The sequence below is a fragment of the Amborella trichopoda genome, chromosome 9 (assembly GCF_054954075.1).
Source record: "Amborella trichopoda isolate Santa Cruz 75 chromosome 9, AtrichopodaSantaCruz75HAP2 v2.0, whole genome shotgun sequence".
Lineage (NCBI taxonomy): Eukaryota > Viridiplantae > Streptophyta > Magnoliopsida > Amborellales > Amborellaceae > Amborella > Amborella trichopoda.
Window position 1 is genome coordinate 44,287,416 of NC_142344.1, and position 15,585 is coordinate 44,303,000.

Genomic DNA, 15,585 nt, shown 5'->3' on the forward strand with positions numbered 1-15,585 from the left:
CTAACCATTATACCAATGATAGTTTCTAATTGCTGAATGCTTGCAAAATCTGCACCAAGCAATAAATGTATCCTGAACTAGTCACCATTAATAAAGGTCACGGAGTCAAAAACACCTTTGGTCGAATGGTGAGAGACCCCAGTTTGCAAGAGAGAGAGAGCTAAGTTTTGAAATTCCCTGTCGAAAATTATGGTCATAAAATAGTTTTCAACAATCCAAATCCAAAAGTTGTGCTAAGACACTCAGGTGGAGCCAAGTTACATTCAGCCTCAATAACTGATGATATGAAAAAAAAACTCAAGCCCATAGAATGAATAGCTAGTTCTAATGACAAAACGATGTTAGAAAGAGATCAGCTCATCTGTTTTTACTTAATACAAACTTCTTTTTTTTCCTCAAGAATAAAATAGACCAAGACCTGAGTGATCTCAAGCTACAGTACTATTTGCCACCAACAGAACTAAAAGAAAAACAAAGGTGGCTAAGAGAAGACATACAAAGCCAGGCAAAACTGATAGTACAGGTGTTACAAGTTGCATATTTTTTATGTGGTTAATCTCTTGAGAAGCAAAAAACCTGATAATTTACAGTATGTGTTGAAGGTCAGCATCCTGTCTTGCTAGCTCAAGCAACATAGGGTCATCAAAGAACTTGCTGATGCTTACATCCTCGCTCATTCCCTGCTCGCAATTCCCCAACCAAACAACAATGTCATACATGCTATAAATTATGTCTATCAATAAAAAATACATACTAAAAACCATGCCATCCCTTACAAAAGAAACCTAGAAAGCAATGATCTCATTTTACCTTCCGCCGCCTTGTCTTCACCATGAACTCTCGTGCAAGGTGCTGAACAGGTGCAGGTTCAAGTGGGCGAAGGACCACAGATTTGTCAAGAGGATCTCCAGGAACTATGGCCCAGTGATCAAATACAGAAACGCAAAAGGCCTGCCCTTGGGTGTGATATCTCAAGTCAGTCTCAAACCCAAAGGATTCTATGACTGGCAAAAATGCCTGCATACAAACAAGGGAAAGAACCATCAAGAATCAAAACCATGAGAGCATTAAAAAAGGTAATTGGAGTGATCACGACTATTACAGAAAAAATGTGTATTTCTAGAAAAGTACATATCACATTGTTAAGGTGTATACAAACAAGGGAAAGAACCATCAAGCATCAAAACTATGATAGCATGAAAAAAGGTCATGGGAGTGATCACGAATATTACAGAAGAAATGCGTATTTCTAGAAAACTACATGTCATCTTTTAACCTTAACAATATAAGAAGGGGTCCCTGGCTTAGGAACATCGGCTGTAACGTGTCCCCTTCTTCGAGACAAGACTGTATAAATTGCAGAAACACAATCTATCGGGGTTTGAATCTGTAACAACCAAAACAAGCATAACAGCTGTGGATTACTATTGAGAAAAAGAGATTCGAAGGGATTTTCATTTTCCTCAAGCAAAAGGGCCATCACCTCCACATAATACACCGGTTCCATCAAACGTGGCGTTGCCATAAGGAAGGCCGAATATGCTACACGACGAGCAGCAGGAATTATCTGACCACCACCACGATGCAGGGGCTCTGGTGCAATAGTAGCATCCAATATTTTGAATTTGACATTACGAATGGGTTCATCACAAAGAGGCCCTTCACGAGCACCCCACTGAAACCTGGTGAGAATAAAAATGATTTAGAATCGGAAGTAGAGATGATCTGGAAGAGTGAGCAAATGCATTCTAACTTACCCTTGAACAATTGAATCCTTAACAGCATTCAGCATATTCTTGTCAACTTCACTAGGAAGTGTATCGTCCAGGAGAATGTTGGGTCCCTAAAACACAACACCAATCTTTGAAAATTTAAAAACCCAAGACATTGCTAAATGCATAAAAACTAGCGACAACACATGGCCAACTGAAAAGAATAGTCTACGGAGGATAGAAATAGTTGTTTCTTATGTTATTTTTCTCTTGCTGCCCATCCATATCAGGCAGAGAAGATAAAAGGAATTATGACTAGTTACAACCTAGTTCCAAATTCCAATCAGTGGAAACAAGAATCAGCCAAATGTGGAGGGTCATCCAACTTATTATCAAATAGTCAAAAGCAAAAACCCCATGCAGGAAAAACTGACCTAAAAGGGATAAAGAACAAAGTGGGTTGACGGCTAGATCAAATCAGGAAGAGTCTGAATATTGTTTAAGAATGATTTTCAGTTACCTGCTTATCCGGACCAAAAGCCCATATAGACCGTGCTGCAAGCAAATCCCAGTCATATTTGCTTTGGAAAAAGTCACCGAGTTTCTTTCGAGGCCAATCTATGCTGACAACACCATTCTCTATATCCTCCGCCAATCCCTTTTCCAGTGGTTCCGCAAGCTAAAAATTTACACTCAATCATATTAAAATCAGGGGTGTTACCTCAAGACATTCCATATTTATAAGAACAGAAACAGGGACAAAAAATTATTTCAATTCCCACCATGGTGATTTTGTTTTTCTTGTTGGGCGTTTCTGCAAAGCATTTTATTGATGAGGATTCCACCACAGTTTCACAGAAAGAGACCACAGGATCAGCCACCTACATAAACAAACAGATTCAGAGATATTTCAGAAACATAAAATGGATAAATTCTACCTCATATCCTACACTTCCCATCAAAAACACGAACACAAAAAAATTCATGCATGTGCAAAGGTACAGATCACACGCACACGCACACCATGCTCAAGTTGTGTGTACCATCATAGGAAAATTTGTGACCCCATGAGAAGGCGCACACACAAAGGTATGGATCACACACACACACATGCAGGCTCTAATGCACACGCAAACACACTGAGAGAGAGAGTAAACATTGAACTTTAAATGCCCTTTACACCAAAAAGGAACACAAAGAATCGCCTTTTCTAATCTAAAGCATCAATTAGGCATAAAGTATAAGCACACCTTGACTTCAACTTCAGAATAGAGCTCTCTAAGATCCTTCATAATAGAATCCAAATACAACTCCCCAGTCCCCAAAATAGTGTGTTCACCGGATTCCTCGACCTTTGTTATGGCAAGTGGATAGCTCTTGCTAATTTTTCGTAGACCTTCAACCATTTTGGGCAGCTCACTGGGATTCAAGGGTTCGGTGGCTGTTTTCACAACTGGAAGGGTGTTAAAGCGTAGAGGCCGAAATATGTAGATGTCTTCATCCATATACTCAGGACAAAGAGTGGCAGTCTTCATGATCGAAGCATCAACACCTTCAATGAGAACCCAAGAACCAGCAGGTGCTTTACTAATAGGAAGTCGATAACGTGCTTGATAGACCCACAATTTTGTAACTTCTTTAACAGTCATGTCCTCTTCATCTTCAGGTGAATATCCTTCCCCAAGGACACGTACAGTCTGACCAGTTTGGATGGTTCCACTGTAAACTCTACCAAAAGCATCAAAGACACTGCAGTCAGATTTAGGGAAAAGCTTGGTTACATTAACCATGAGGGGACCTGAAGGATCACAGTCTTTCATAGCCTCAACAACTAAAGAGTCCTGAGGCCCGGTATAAATGTGCTCTACCTTCTTAATTGCAGCATCTTTCGCAGATGGGATATGTTCAACCAACATATCAGTGAAGCCAGTGGCTGATCCAAAAATCGAGCTACAAGCCAACCTTAAGAGTGGCCTAACATTTAACTTGTATGCTGCATTACTTAGGGTAACACCCAGCTCTGCAAGAGTAACCTCCACACTCTTCCTGTGTTCTCCTATCACTTGGCTGTATATTTTGTACAAAGGCTCAAGCAAAAACTGCACAAATGATCTCTCACCTCCACTTAGAGGGGGTTTTCTCTTAAAAGTCCTCTCATTTGGATGATAATATATATCTCCCCAAAGCAAAGATGCAAATCTAGCAGCATCAAATGGTATGCCATGGAGTTTCACATACAATTTAGCAAAGGATTGTAGGGTGAAAGACCAACCAGCACTAGCGCTAGCAAAACAAACATTTCCAGCAGCTGGATCAATGGCTTGGATTCCTCCTGCAGTGGTAGAGAACGAAGAGATAAAATCGTTTATCACTTCTAACGTGTGCCTTAGTTTGTGGTATGCATCAGCTGGTGGTAGTTTCAGCTCCGTTATCAGCCTATCTACCTTCAACAAAGAAAACAGAAAAGGGAGATTCACATTTGGGCTGGTAACAAAAGCATGCATATGCATGCAATCGAGAGATGGTTGAAGGAATAAAACATGGAAAGATCAACCAGGAAAAAGAATGTATTAACTAAAAAAAAGGAAATACCTTATTTATTACAACTACAATCGGAAGCCTTTCCTGAATGGCATGGCGAATAGCTCTCTCAGTGTTCACCTGCTCAGAGCATTGGAAGGATCATGTCAGATAAATAACATACAGAATGAGCGTTTTCATACACCCCATAATATTTTGCGGTGTATACAGACCAAATGAATTTTATAATATGTTTTATGCCTTTCCTTAGATGAAAATAGAATCCTCATTGAAATGGACATCACTGGACAATTGGCAAGTCCCAGATTTCTATTTTTTGATGACTGATGCAGCTTCCAAGCAACCAAAAGTACAGCAATTTGTCCTTTTACTGTACACAAATTCATACTTTCTAACCCAGACCTACGAAATGAACAAGTTCCGTAAAGCCTATGTATATCATTCCATTGTAAATTTTATAATTTCACATTCAAGAAGATGATACCAGGAGTGTTTGTCCAGACCATCATTCATAAAGGCTAAATGAGAGAAGCACCAATGCCAACAAGAACAGGGTTTGACCTCAAATTTAGTGTAGTGAAAAGCAGAGCAAATAGCAATAGAAGAATGTAAGCACATAGTACAATGAAGTTCATGCAGCATCGCTGCCCTAAAAAAGCGACACAAGTCTGTGACAATTTGGGTCAATGTCACATGTGTGTGAAGGGAAAACCACAAGGAATGCCACATGATCCCTTGCTTCGGCCCTCGTGGAGTCATAAGTATTCATTATCCCAACTTGATTATCCCTGAGAGTGCACACCATGCCTGATGTGGCATGGGTTCCCAATGTAGCTGCTTTCAAAATCAAGTTTCAAAAGTTCCTTTGGCAGTTTCCACACTAAGCTCTGGGTGCTGGTCTTATTGTTTCCTCCACTAACTTCATATATAAGATCATCAATGGATCCCCTTGAGGAGATTCCATAAAAACATAGTCCCTCATCAATTCTGATCACCTAGGTCTGCCTCTGAGTGGGAGGCCCAAGAAGGCAGATGAGGATCCATACCAAGGCTCTGGGAAGATTGGTGGATTCGAAGAACAGGTGTTCTATCCCATGAGGGTTACATCTCAATTCCATATTGGGTTAATCTTCACCATTACACCTAAGTCTAAAAGCCATGTCATCAAGAAAATTTTTGAGAAAATCGAATTAAGAAAGTCATGTGGAATATCTTCTTACTATGAGAGCCAAGAGTATAAGTCTCATAGGTTTGTAATTTCATGAGAATAAAGAAAGATTTGTACACCAAAAGATCAAGGTGGACCATAGGTACCAAGATCTCCTACTTTGGCAGGCACTCCCTTCTAGGATCTCAATTCTGTCGCTCCCAAAATGGATCTCTCAGGGATCTCGATTTTTAAATATTAGGATCTCGAACCCCACTCATAGGGATCCCGATTCCTGCTGTTAGGGATCTCGATCCCAAACTTAAAGACCAAGACAACATCAAAACTAATGATTTTCTTTGTTTATAGCCAACTAGCAAATCAACTATTGCTTCCTTGCTATCAATAATAAGATCCCTACTTTAAAGAGTATATATAATCTTAGATTATCATGCACTTTAAGGTTGGTAACAATATCCCCAAAAAGTTCAGATCAAGATCCCAAAAGGTCGGGATCAAGATCCCCAAAAGGTTGGAATCTCGATCCCTAACATGTGGATTGTATGGACGGTGTTCCCAACCATAGGGATCTTCGAGCATTTCACAGTCCCTCGCTCCCGATCCCCATCCCGATCCCGATCCCGGTAGCGTTCCTGCTTCCGATCCCAACAACTATGGGGTCGACCTTGTATGCATGATTTGAACGTAATGGATAGGCCTATATCCAAATGGATACCATAATTAAATCCAAATAAGGATGGATAAGGCACAATGTAGGAAGTACTTAATACATATATTTTCGGACTAAAGTTTGAGGTGATAGTAGGAAGAGTGGAAGTAGATTTGGGATCCTATATCAAAGGCATGCCTCACATGGTAAGAAGTAGCTTACTAGCAATTATGGTTAAGGGGATTCAATGTTCTTTCGGAATGATAAGTGGTGCACTAAACTAGAGAAAATAAAAGGAACATTAAAGGCATAACACATACAGTAAGAAGTAGCTTACTAGTAATCTTAGGTGACGGGAATCAATGTTCTTTTCGGAATGATAAGTAGTGCAATGAGAATTAAATTACAAAACACAAAGGGAAAATCAAAGGCATGACTCATATGATAAGGAGTAGCTCACTAGCAGTCATAGGTAAATAGGTAATAGTAATCATTGTTCTTTTTGAAATTATAAGCAGTGCACTAAAAATTATAGAAAGGAATAAAAAAAAGTAATGCACTAAGGCACTTAAGTCTCAATTTCATTGCATAGGCAAGGTGGCTAATGATATCCAGTGTGAGGTAATTACCAAATAAATAAATTATCTGTAATGAAAGGCAGAAGATGGTTTTCCTCAAGGGTCTTAAGTGATCAATTGGATGCTGACCCTTGGAAGAGGGATGCAGAAGGAAAACAATTACTTGAGTTTATGGGCACTATCCATGGTCTACGTAAGGAAGACCAAGAAACAAGATATAATTGTGTGGGAGTTAGATGTAGAGCATTTTCTCCATTGAATCTGCATATCACAATCAATGTGAGGAAACAAACTATAGGGTCTTTCCTAACCTACATTTATGTTTTCTATTGGTCAGCCGTAAGAATAATAATCTTTGTTTCCTGTTGTTAATTGCAAGCAATATAGGGATGGTCACACTGAGAAGTGTTTTAAAATGCAGGATGTGGCCAAAGCAGTGGGGGGTCGATGCGACGACACGGCTTGATGCGGTCGGGATGAGGGTGCATAGTGTCGATGCGGTCAATAAATATAAAAAAATTCTAAAAAACTAAAAAAATTGGTTAAAGCATAGAAAAAAATATAGAGGTGACATATGTGATAGTAGGCATTAAGTTTATTCATCAACTCCAAAAGTATTAGCTGTCAAAGATTCTATATTCACTATCCCCTGATAGAAACTAGAAACTTGAAACTAGCTTCATAAAACATTCAACAATCAACAGCCATAAGCACAAATCTGCAACCACAAACTTTAAAGTTACAAAATACTACAAACTAAAAGTCCATGAAGATTAAAGAGTTTTAAAGTAAAGCTCAAGAAGAGTCAATACAATCATCATCATTTCTCAAGTCTTGAGAGTGAGCTTTTAAGTTTCAATTTTTCAAATACTAATTAGAGAACTTTCAACAAATAAAATTTCCGCCCAAAATTTTTCTTTGATTAAAGCGATCCAATAAAAGCCACGGATGTGGCTGAAAAATGGTGTCATTTTCGAAGGTCAAAATGACCTTATTACCCCTGCCCGAGGGGTAGGGTTTAGAAAACAAATGGTGGAAGATTATGCGGTCTAATACGGTGAGATGCGGGATGTGGCCCTGATGCAGAGAGATGCGGTGCATATGCGGGTATTTTCGATGCGCTTCCCAGCGCATCACACCTGATGCGGTCGCATTTTAAAACACTATCGATGAGATGTGTTTTCTACGTAAATAGCACAGTGGTACAATTTTATTGCAATCTTTTGGCAAATTGTTTGGCATAATTAGATGGAAAGAAATGATAGACTTTAGATAAATCAAGGACAGGTGCCACAGACATGAATCAAGGTCATCAGACAGGGCAAGTTAGAAACCAAAAGAGTTGCCATTATAGCATTCTTTGGATTGATGAATTCTGAACTTCTGGCCATCCTCAACTAGCATTTAAAACCAAAGACCAAAGATGTTGTAGGTTCCCAACCCTTCAACTCCAGAAAATGGAGGCAGCTAAGCTACAGATGTGGGTCTGCACGTTGTCCCAAGGAACAAGAATGGAGTGATACGAAAGAGCTAAGCTAGGAGACTAGGGCATGAAAAGGCTCTACGTGAGGCAAACCCATCATAGACTTGACACATGTTCATTTTGAAAGGGATTTTGAAGTGCCAGCTATTATTGAGGGTGAATAATCATAGAAATCAAAGACTTACTATCCAGTTTCTGTAGTTCAGATATTATATACATTTCAAAGTTTTTTTTTTTTTTTTTCCCAGACCGAACCCCAATTATATTTTCTGCCCATAATTTCATCAACTTGATCTAAGGCATCTCCTTACAGGGACATCACTTTTTAGTTACAATAAAGAATAGTTAATGGTTTCCCTCAAACCTATCTATCCCTGGACACAATGATGCCCAACTCTTCCTAAACAAAAGAAGAAACATAGATGATTTAGTCCCCTCCACCGAGGGGAGAAAAAAAATACAATTCAGCACTCCATATTTTCATAGCTCAAAATAGAAAAAAAGAAGAATGATGTAGGAGCTTCCTTGAATTCCACTTCGGAAAAAATAAAAATAAAAAAGAATGAAGTAGGAGCTTCCTTGAATTCCACTTCAAAAAAGACGGAGCTTCCTTCAATTGCCATAGCCTCAAGCTTGAAGTTCAACTTGAAGAAGATGAATAAGAAAGAGCAGCATATTTAACAAAGATGCCGCATATATATATAATATATTAATACTTCTTATGATGCTTTATAACTATTAATGCTGCCTCAAATTTGCACCGCATAAAACCAATTAATTCAGATTCATACACTCATGAAACCCATAGAACAACAGTTGGATCACAAGAGTGAAGGCATTTCACTTCTGTTTTTGAGATTGAGAACCAACCTTTGTAGTCTCTAAATGGGACTTGGAAGTTCTAAATCATTGGTAAGTCATACTTTACACTTCAATTTCTTAAAACAAACATGGTGTATGGTTTAAGATGTATCTGTTTTCTAAAATCTGCATAACCAACTGCATATAGAATAACAGGTAGTCAATTTTAAGTACATTCAGCAATGCCATATTACTTTCTACACTTACATTTGAGATGGAGTTAAATATAACAAGAGCATGGCAATGACTGTGATAAAACAATTCACTCCCTCAGCGAATCTGTAAGAAACCTCACATCATTTTCTGACACATAACCCACAGAGCCAACAGCCAAGTGCCCATAAAAATCTTATGGATCGACAGCAGAGTAATGTGATTCCCCAAAGAAGGGAAGAAGGGGGAAAAATAACTACAATTTGGCATTGCACTGCCTAGTGCGAACCCTACTCAAATTGAGCTTTACCTGTCTCCTCAACCCTACTGCCATGCACATATAAGCAGAAGTGCAAATCAGATTTGTTTTCAGGAAAAGCAAAAAAAAAAGAAGAAGAAGTAGGGTTTAGCAATTAGGCATATACCATGACCCCTTCTGCTGCATCCACAACTACGACAGCCCCGTCGGCCAGCCTGAGAGCAGCAGTCATCTCGTCCGAGAAGTTGACATGCCCTGGTGTATCAAATATATTGCACAGATACGATTTTGCATTGCTGTCCTCAAGCACCAACGACATGGGAACGGCCTTGATAGAGACCCTTCGTTCCTGCTCGTCAATGCGTGTGTCGGTGTACCTCATGTGCTTCTCACTGTCCGGATCGAATGTCTCAATCATATGGGTCTGCTCCACTAGCATGTCCATGAACACTGTCTTCCCATGCTGTAAATGCCCTACGAGAGCAACATTCCGCACAAGCGACGGGTTCGATGCAAGGCCTAAGAGGAATTGTGTCGAGACATAAGTGCTCGAGTCCTTGACACCGATCTCAAACTTGACGTTACGAGGAGGTTTTATAATCGGTTGCTCGAGGGGCTGGGCATCCTCGTCCATGACAAGGGCCTCAACGCCCTCCCCATAGACCTCTTGGGCAGTGGGATAGTATTTTTTGTCTTCTGCCAATACCACTTGGCCGGGGGCTTCGCCTTCAGCAACCTCTCCAAGCCAGTTCTCCGGGGAGCCCGCGCGCGAGGGCGAAGCGCCAGCTGCAGCATCGGGCATCTCATCATCGTCATCAGAAGGTCGGTCATCGGCATCAGAAGCATCTTGGTCAGAGTCGATGTCCGGGCCTATGTAGTTCCCGAACTCGTCGTATAAACTGTCATCCATGGCTGCTTTCTTCCACTAGTCCGTAAAAATGATGATGCAGAGTATGAGTAGTAGGAGGCAGGAAGGCTTTTTCCTTCGTTGGGTTTAGGGTTTTGCGGTGTTGATGTGATAAGAGGATGTTGTGGTGAGAATTTAGGAGTTTCGAGTGAGAAATTAGGGTTTTCAAACTCAGAGTTCCACTGCGAGACTCTAAGACTCGCAGAGAGTGATTCTCCTAGAATGCACTAGGACAGAGCGGGAAAGGAGAGACCCGCCTTACTGTCATATATTTGATGGATTTGGACTAAAAATTGTAAAATTGTTTTGAAATTTTTGGGGTTTTCTTTGCCAAAGTTTGTTTCTTAATTTCAGAAGTGTTTATCTTATTTCATTATTATTAAGGATTTCTTAAAATGTAGGATTAAAGATGCACCCCAAAAATCCATCGAAAAAAGTTCTAATGTTAAAAAATTATCTAATTGATTATCTTGACATTTTTTGCAAGTTGCAACACATTATCTAGATCGTCCGTTTTCAAGATTTTCATATGCTTATATATTTAGTTGATTTTAACCATTTTTTAAAAATTTTATAATTAGATATGAAAATAGTTTAGATAATCTTAAAAAAAAAAAATTACACCAAAATTACATATTATGATAATATTTGGATGCGCGTCTTAATTGGATTGTTTAGAATAGCAATCTTATAAAATCCACACCCATTAAATAAACCGTTTTCTTTTTTCAATTTTTGAATATTTTAAATTGGAAATTTAAGTTTTATTTTGGCCTTGTTTAGAAAGTATAAAGCAATCTTATCAATATTTATATTCTTTTAAAGAAATGGAATAAATTGAATTGAATTTTTGGATATTGTAAAACTTTTGTGGGTGGAATCCCTTCTTAGGGTTATATTTTCCTTTGTCTCGAGGAAAAGAAGGAAAAGACGAGCTATTTTTACAACTTTACCTTGAGGGATGGGAGAAGCCTATCCCCCTCAACTAAGGTTTTTTTAGAAAATAAAAGAAGGCAAATGTACATCTCGTCATCATTATAGCCTTATCCTAATTATTTGGGGTCGGCTATATATATCTTGCTCTGCTATTTTACTTTACTAAGAGCGAAACCCTTAATAAGACCATAAGTCTCTATCTCTCTACTGTCTACTTTCATCTAGGCCCGACCTTCTCTCTAGCCTTTTAAACCCTTCTATTTGAACCAAATCGGGGTCTTCTCTATAGCTTTTTAGAGTCTTCTATTTGAACCAAATCGCTCTTCCTAACTGGTGTTGTATCTTGTTTATATTGCACATGACTTATTGCCTATAAAGTGACACATAAGTTCCCCCAAATGTATTCATTTCGATTTCTATTATATCTCGTCGTGTCACTCATCTTATGGGTATGATGTTTGTTTACCACTTAATATTCTGTCACATAAAACAAAGATATCTCACAACTATAACATAGAATTTTCCCTTTAACTTCATTGGTATGCGACAATCATATAAAACTCTAGTTGCACATCTCCACTTTGCCCACCGGCTCTAATTCTATAGTGACATCTTCATCAATCTTTCTATTTTCTTGAATTATTGACCTAAAAATACTCTATTTTGGAAATTTCTTGGCCATCAATCTTAACTACTTCATCATTTCTACTAATATTATTATTAAATTTATATTCTATATATTTTGTATTAGTCTAGTTGATTTTAAAATATTTAGATTCTTGAGCATCCCTCCAAAGTTATAACTTCATGTTACACTACTTCTAGTCTCATTGATCAAAACTATGTTATCTGTGAACAACATACACCACGGTCTTGTCACTCATCCATCTCAACATCCTCATCTCATCTACACTTATCTTATGATGTTTGTTGACCACCAAACATTTTGTTCCATAAAGCAAAGCTGTCTCACAACTATCCCATAGAATATTCCTTTTAGCTTCATTGATATGTGGCAAACACATAAAACTCTAGTTGCACATCTCTACTTTGCTCATTCAGCTCTAATTCTATATGTGATATTTTACTCAATCCCTCTATTTTCCTGGATTATCGACTTGATATATTAAAAGTACTCTCTTTTGAGAATTCTTTGGCCATCAATCTTAACTGCTTCCTCATTTCTACTCATATTTTAGTCTAACTGATTTTTAAAATATTTAGATTATAAAGCATCCCTCCAAAGTTCTACCTTAATGTTACACTACTTTTAGTCTCATCAATCAAAACTATGTCATCCATGAACAACATACATTGTGATGCCTCATCTTGCAGGTACCTAGTTAACTCGTCTACAACTAAAATAAAGTGATATAAGTTTAACATTGATCTCTAATGCAAGCTTATTGTCAATGAAAACTAACATTTCTTTCTACTAGTTTTCTTCACACTAGTTATTGCTCCCTTGTATATAAAATCATATTCTCTTTCTTAGTCTCTCTTTGAAGTACAACTCACTCTATAAAACATATTTTCTTACTCTCTTAAAAGCACCTCTCTCTCTCTCTCTCTCTCTCTCTCTCTCTCTCTCTCTCTCTGACGGCGGACTTCCCATCTATCTCCTAGGTAGAATATACCTCCCTCCCTCTCCCCATAATACTCTCTCTCTCTCTATAGCACATGTAATTTTTCAAGCTCTGTCTCTCTAAAAATGGGAAGAAGGGTCTTGGTTGTATTTTATTAATGCCATCCTTAACCTCATGTTTTTCATTAGTTATCTCTCAAGTTCCAACAACAATTAAAAGGATAAATATATTGAACCCATTTTTTCATTCCCCATTTATTATCAGGTATTATCATTTGATAATCTCATGCTTGTTCTTCATGCATTGTCCAACAGAGAAATGGTTGCCCACAATAAATCAATGACTCAAATTTAGTATCAAACAAGTATCTCGCATATGTAGAAATGTGGGACTATTAATAAATCTATTTTTGAGATGGATTTTAAGACTTAATTTTTAATGTCGTGTAATATCTAACATGGAGATCATGAATATGACAACAAATAAAAAAATTTAAAAAACTAGAAATAATAATTCTAGTAAGAAAACATTTGGACCATTAGTTTCCATTGTTTTTAGGTGGAACACCTACTTGCATACGTCTTTGAGAGGGATGCTTTATACTTTCTGAACCGCATATATAGAAGGGTAATCCAGCCTGCATGAAACAATCTTCCTTGATATAATGACCCCATTAATTAAAACGAACAACCTAATTTCATTTTTCATTATTTGGTCTTTTTTAGGCTACTATCCATGCCTAGGCAGCCTACGATACCGCCCCTTTCAAAATGAACGGACATGGGACCTCATTGTTGTGAAGATCGCTTGAGGTTTGAGCCTCTTACATGGTGACGATAATTTTACCCCAATCTAACCCTATGAATTTATTCACCCTCACTCTAAAAAGTATGGCATCTATCTCTGTCTAAAAAATATGGTTATTGTAAGAAAAGCTTTCTTTTGTTGTATTAAACATGTGGGAGAAATCCCATATATGTTTACAGAGGTAGTTATATTGTACAACATGTGTGATATACAAAAAAAGAAAGAGTATATCATGCATGACCATGAAAAGATCATCTTATCTAATCAATTTAAGAAAGTAAATATACAAAATTTCACACTCCCTCTCAAACTCATGATGGTCGGAAGCAAACCATTGAGAGTTAGAAGCAAGGCTTGAGAAACGAGAAGTATTATAGGACTTCGTAATGAAGTCAGCTATACAAAGGATGAGATGTATAGAAGAGAGATGGTCTCATCTAAATATTCATGTCGAACAAAATGACAATCTACTTCAATATGCTTGCTGCGCTCATGGAACTTTGGCTTCTTTAAAATATAAATCGCACTTTTGTTATTATAATATAAGGGAGTGGGTTTAGAAAACTCCATACCTAAGGTAGCTAATAACCAATGAAGCCAAACATTATTAGCTGTTGTTTGGGCCATTGCCTGATACTTAGCTTTAGGTGTTGATTGAGTTTTGGATGTTGTCTGGTCATAGATGTTTGCATAAAGACATGGAGGAGAAAGGGTGACAGTAATGGGCGTCCAAAAACTAGGTGGTGGAATTTTAAAAATGAGAAAATAGACTTATTTAGGGATAAATTAGTTAAAGAAGGAAAATAGAACTTTGAACATGATGTCAATGTAATATGGAATGAGATGGTTGAATATATAAAGAAAGTGGCAAAATAAGTTTTAGGAGAATCTATACCAAAAAAAAACTTCGAAAAAGTAACTTGGTGGTGGAATGATGAGGTTCAGAAGGCCATTAGCAAAAAATTGTCATGTTATAAAACTTGACAGTGCAATAGAAATAATCAAAATTTAGAATAATATAAAAATGCTAAACAAATAGTAAATGAAAGCTAAACTTAAGGCATATGATAAGCTATACCATAAACTGGGAATAAGAGAAGGGAAAAAAGATATTATCAAATTAGCAAAAATAAGAGAGAAAATGTATAGGGATCTAAACCATATTAAATACATTAAGAGAGATGATAAAAGGGTATTGGTGAAGGATGACGAGATCAACGAAAGGTGGAGAGTCTATTTCAAAAATTATTAAATGACGAATACAATAAGAATATAGTGGTAGAATGAACTATTGGTACAAGTGACGACGGAGGTCATAAATACATTCGTAAGATTAGGATATCACAAGTGAAAGAAGCTTTGAAAATAATGAAGATAGGAAAGACTTTAAGATCAAATGGTATCCCGATAGAGGTTTGGCAGTGCATAGGGGATATTGGCATTGACTGGTTGACGAAGTTGTTCAACAAGGTGTTGAAAGCAAATAAAATGCCAGACAAATAGAAAAAAAGTATTGTGGGACCTATCTACAATAACACAAAAGAGATACAAAATTGTGCAAACTATCAAGGGATCAAGCTTATGAGTCATATTATGAAGCTCTGGGAGAGAGTGATTGAGTAACGACTAAGGCATGAAATGAGTATATCTGAAAACTAATTTGGTTTTATACTAGAAATGTTAGCAACTGAGGCTATTTTTCTACTTAGAAAACTGATTGAGAGGTTTAGGGCGAGGGAAAAAGACCTCCACATGGTTTTTATTGATCTAAATAAAGCTTATGATAGAGTACCTCGAGATTTGATTTAGTGCGTGTTGGAAAAGAAAGGTGTCTCTAGACACTACATCGACTTGCTGAGTCATATGTACGATGGAGAGCTAACTAGTGTACGAACAACTAGTTAAGAGATAAGTGAGTTTTCAGTGACAATAAGTCTATATCAAG

At 37.6% G+C, this 15,585-nt stretch overlaps 1 protein-coding gene across 2 annotated transcripts; it reads right to left on the bottom strand.

Moving 5' to 3' along the window:
• Window positions 1–285: 285 nt before the first annotated feature.
• Window positions 286–10,550, bottom strand: LOC18439029 (110 kDa U5 small nuclear ribonucleoprotein component CLO). 2 transcript variants are annotated; one of them, XM_006849203.4, is made up of 10 exons: window positions 9,571–10,550; window positions 4,305–4,373; window positions 2,963–4,156; window positions 2,495–2,593; window positions 2,233–2,391; window positions 1,758–1,843; window positions 1,484–1,682; window positions 1,277–1,387; window positions 811–1,017; window positions 286–680 (listed from the first exon to the last, which is right to left on the bottom strand). In XM_006849203.4, the coding sequence occupies exons 1-10, from the start codon at window positions 10,312–10,314 to the stop codon at window positions 585–587; spliced, it is 2,964 nt and encodes a 987-aa protein (XP_006849266.1). In that variant the 5' UTR covers window positions 10,315–10,550; the 3' UTR covers window positions 286–584. The 2 variants fall into 2 exon arrangements, with proteins under 2 accessions (XP_006849266.1, XP_088702604.1); XM_088846478.1 differs by lacking the exon at window positions 1,277–1,387.
• Between the last annotated feature and the right edge of the window lie 5,035 nt (window positions 10,551–15,585).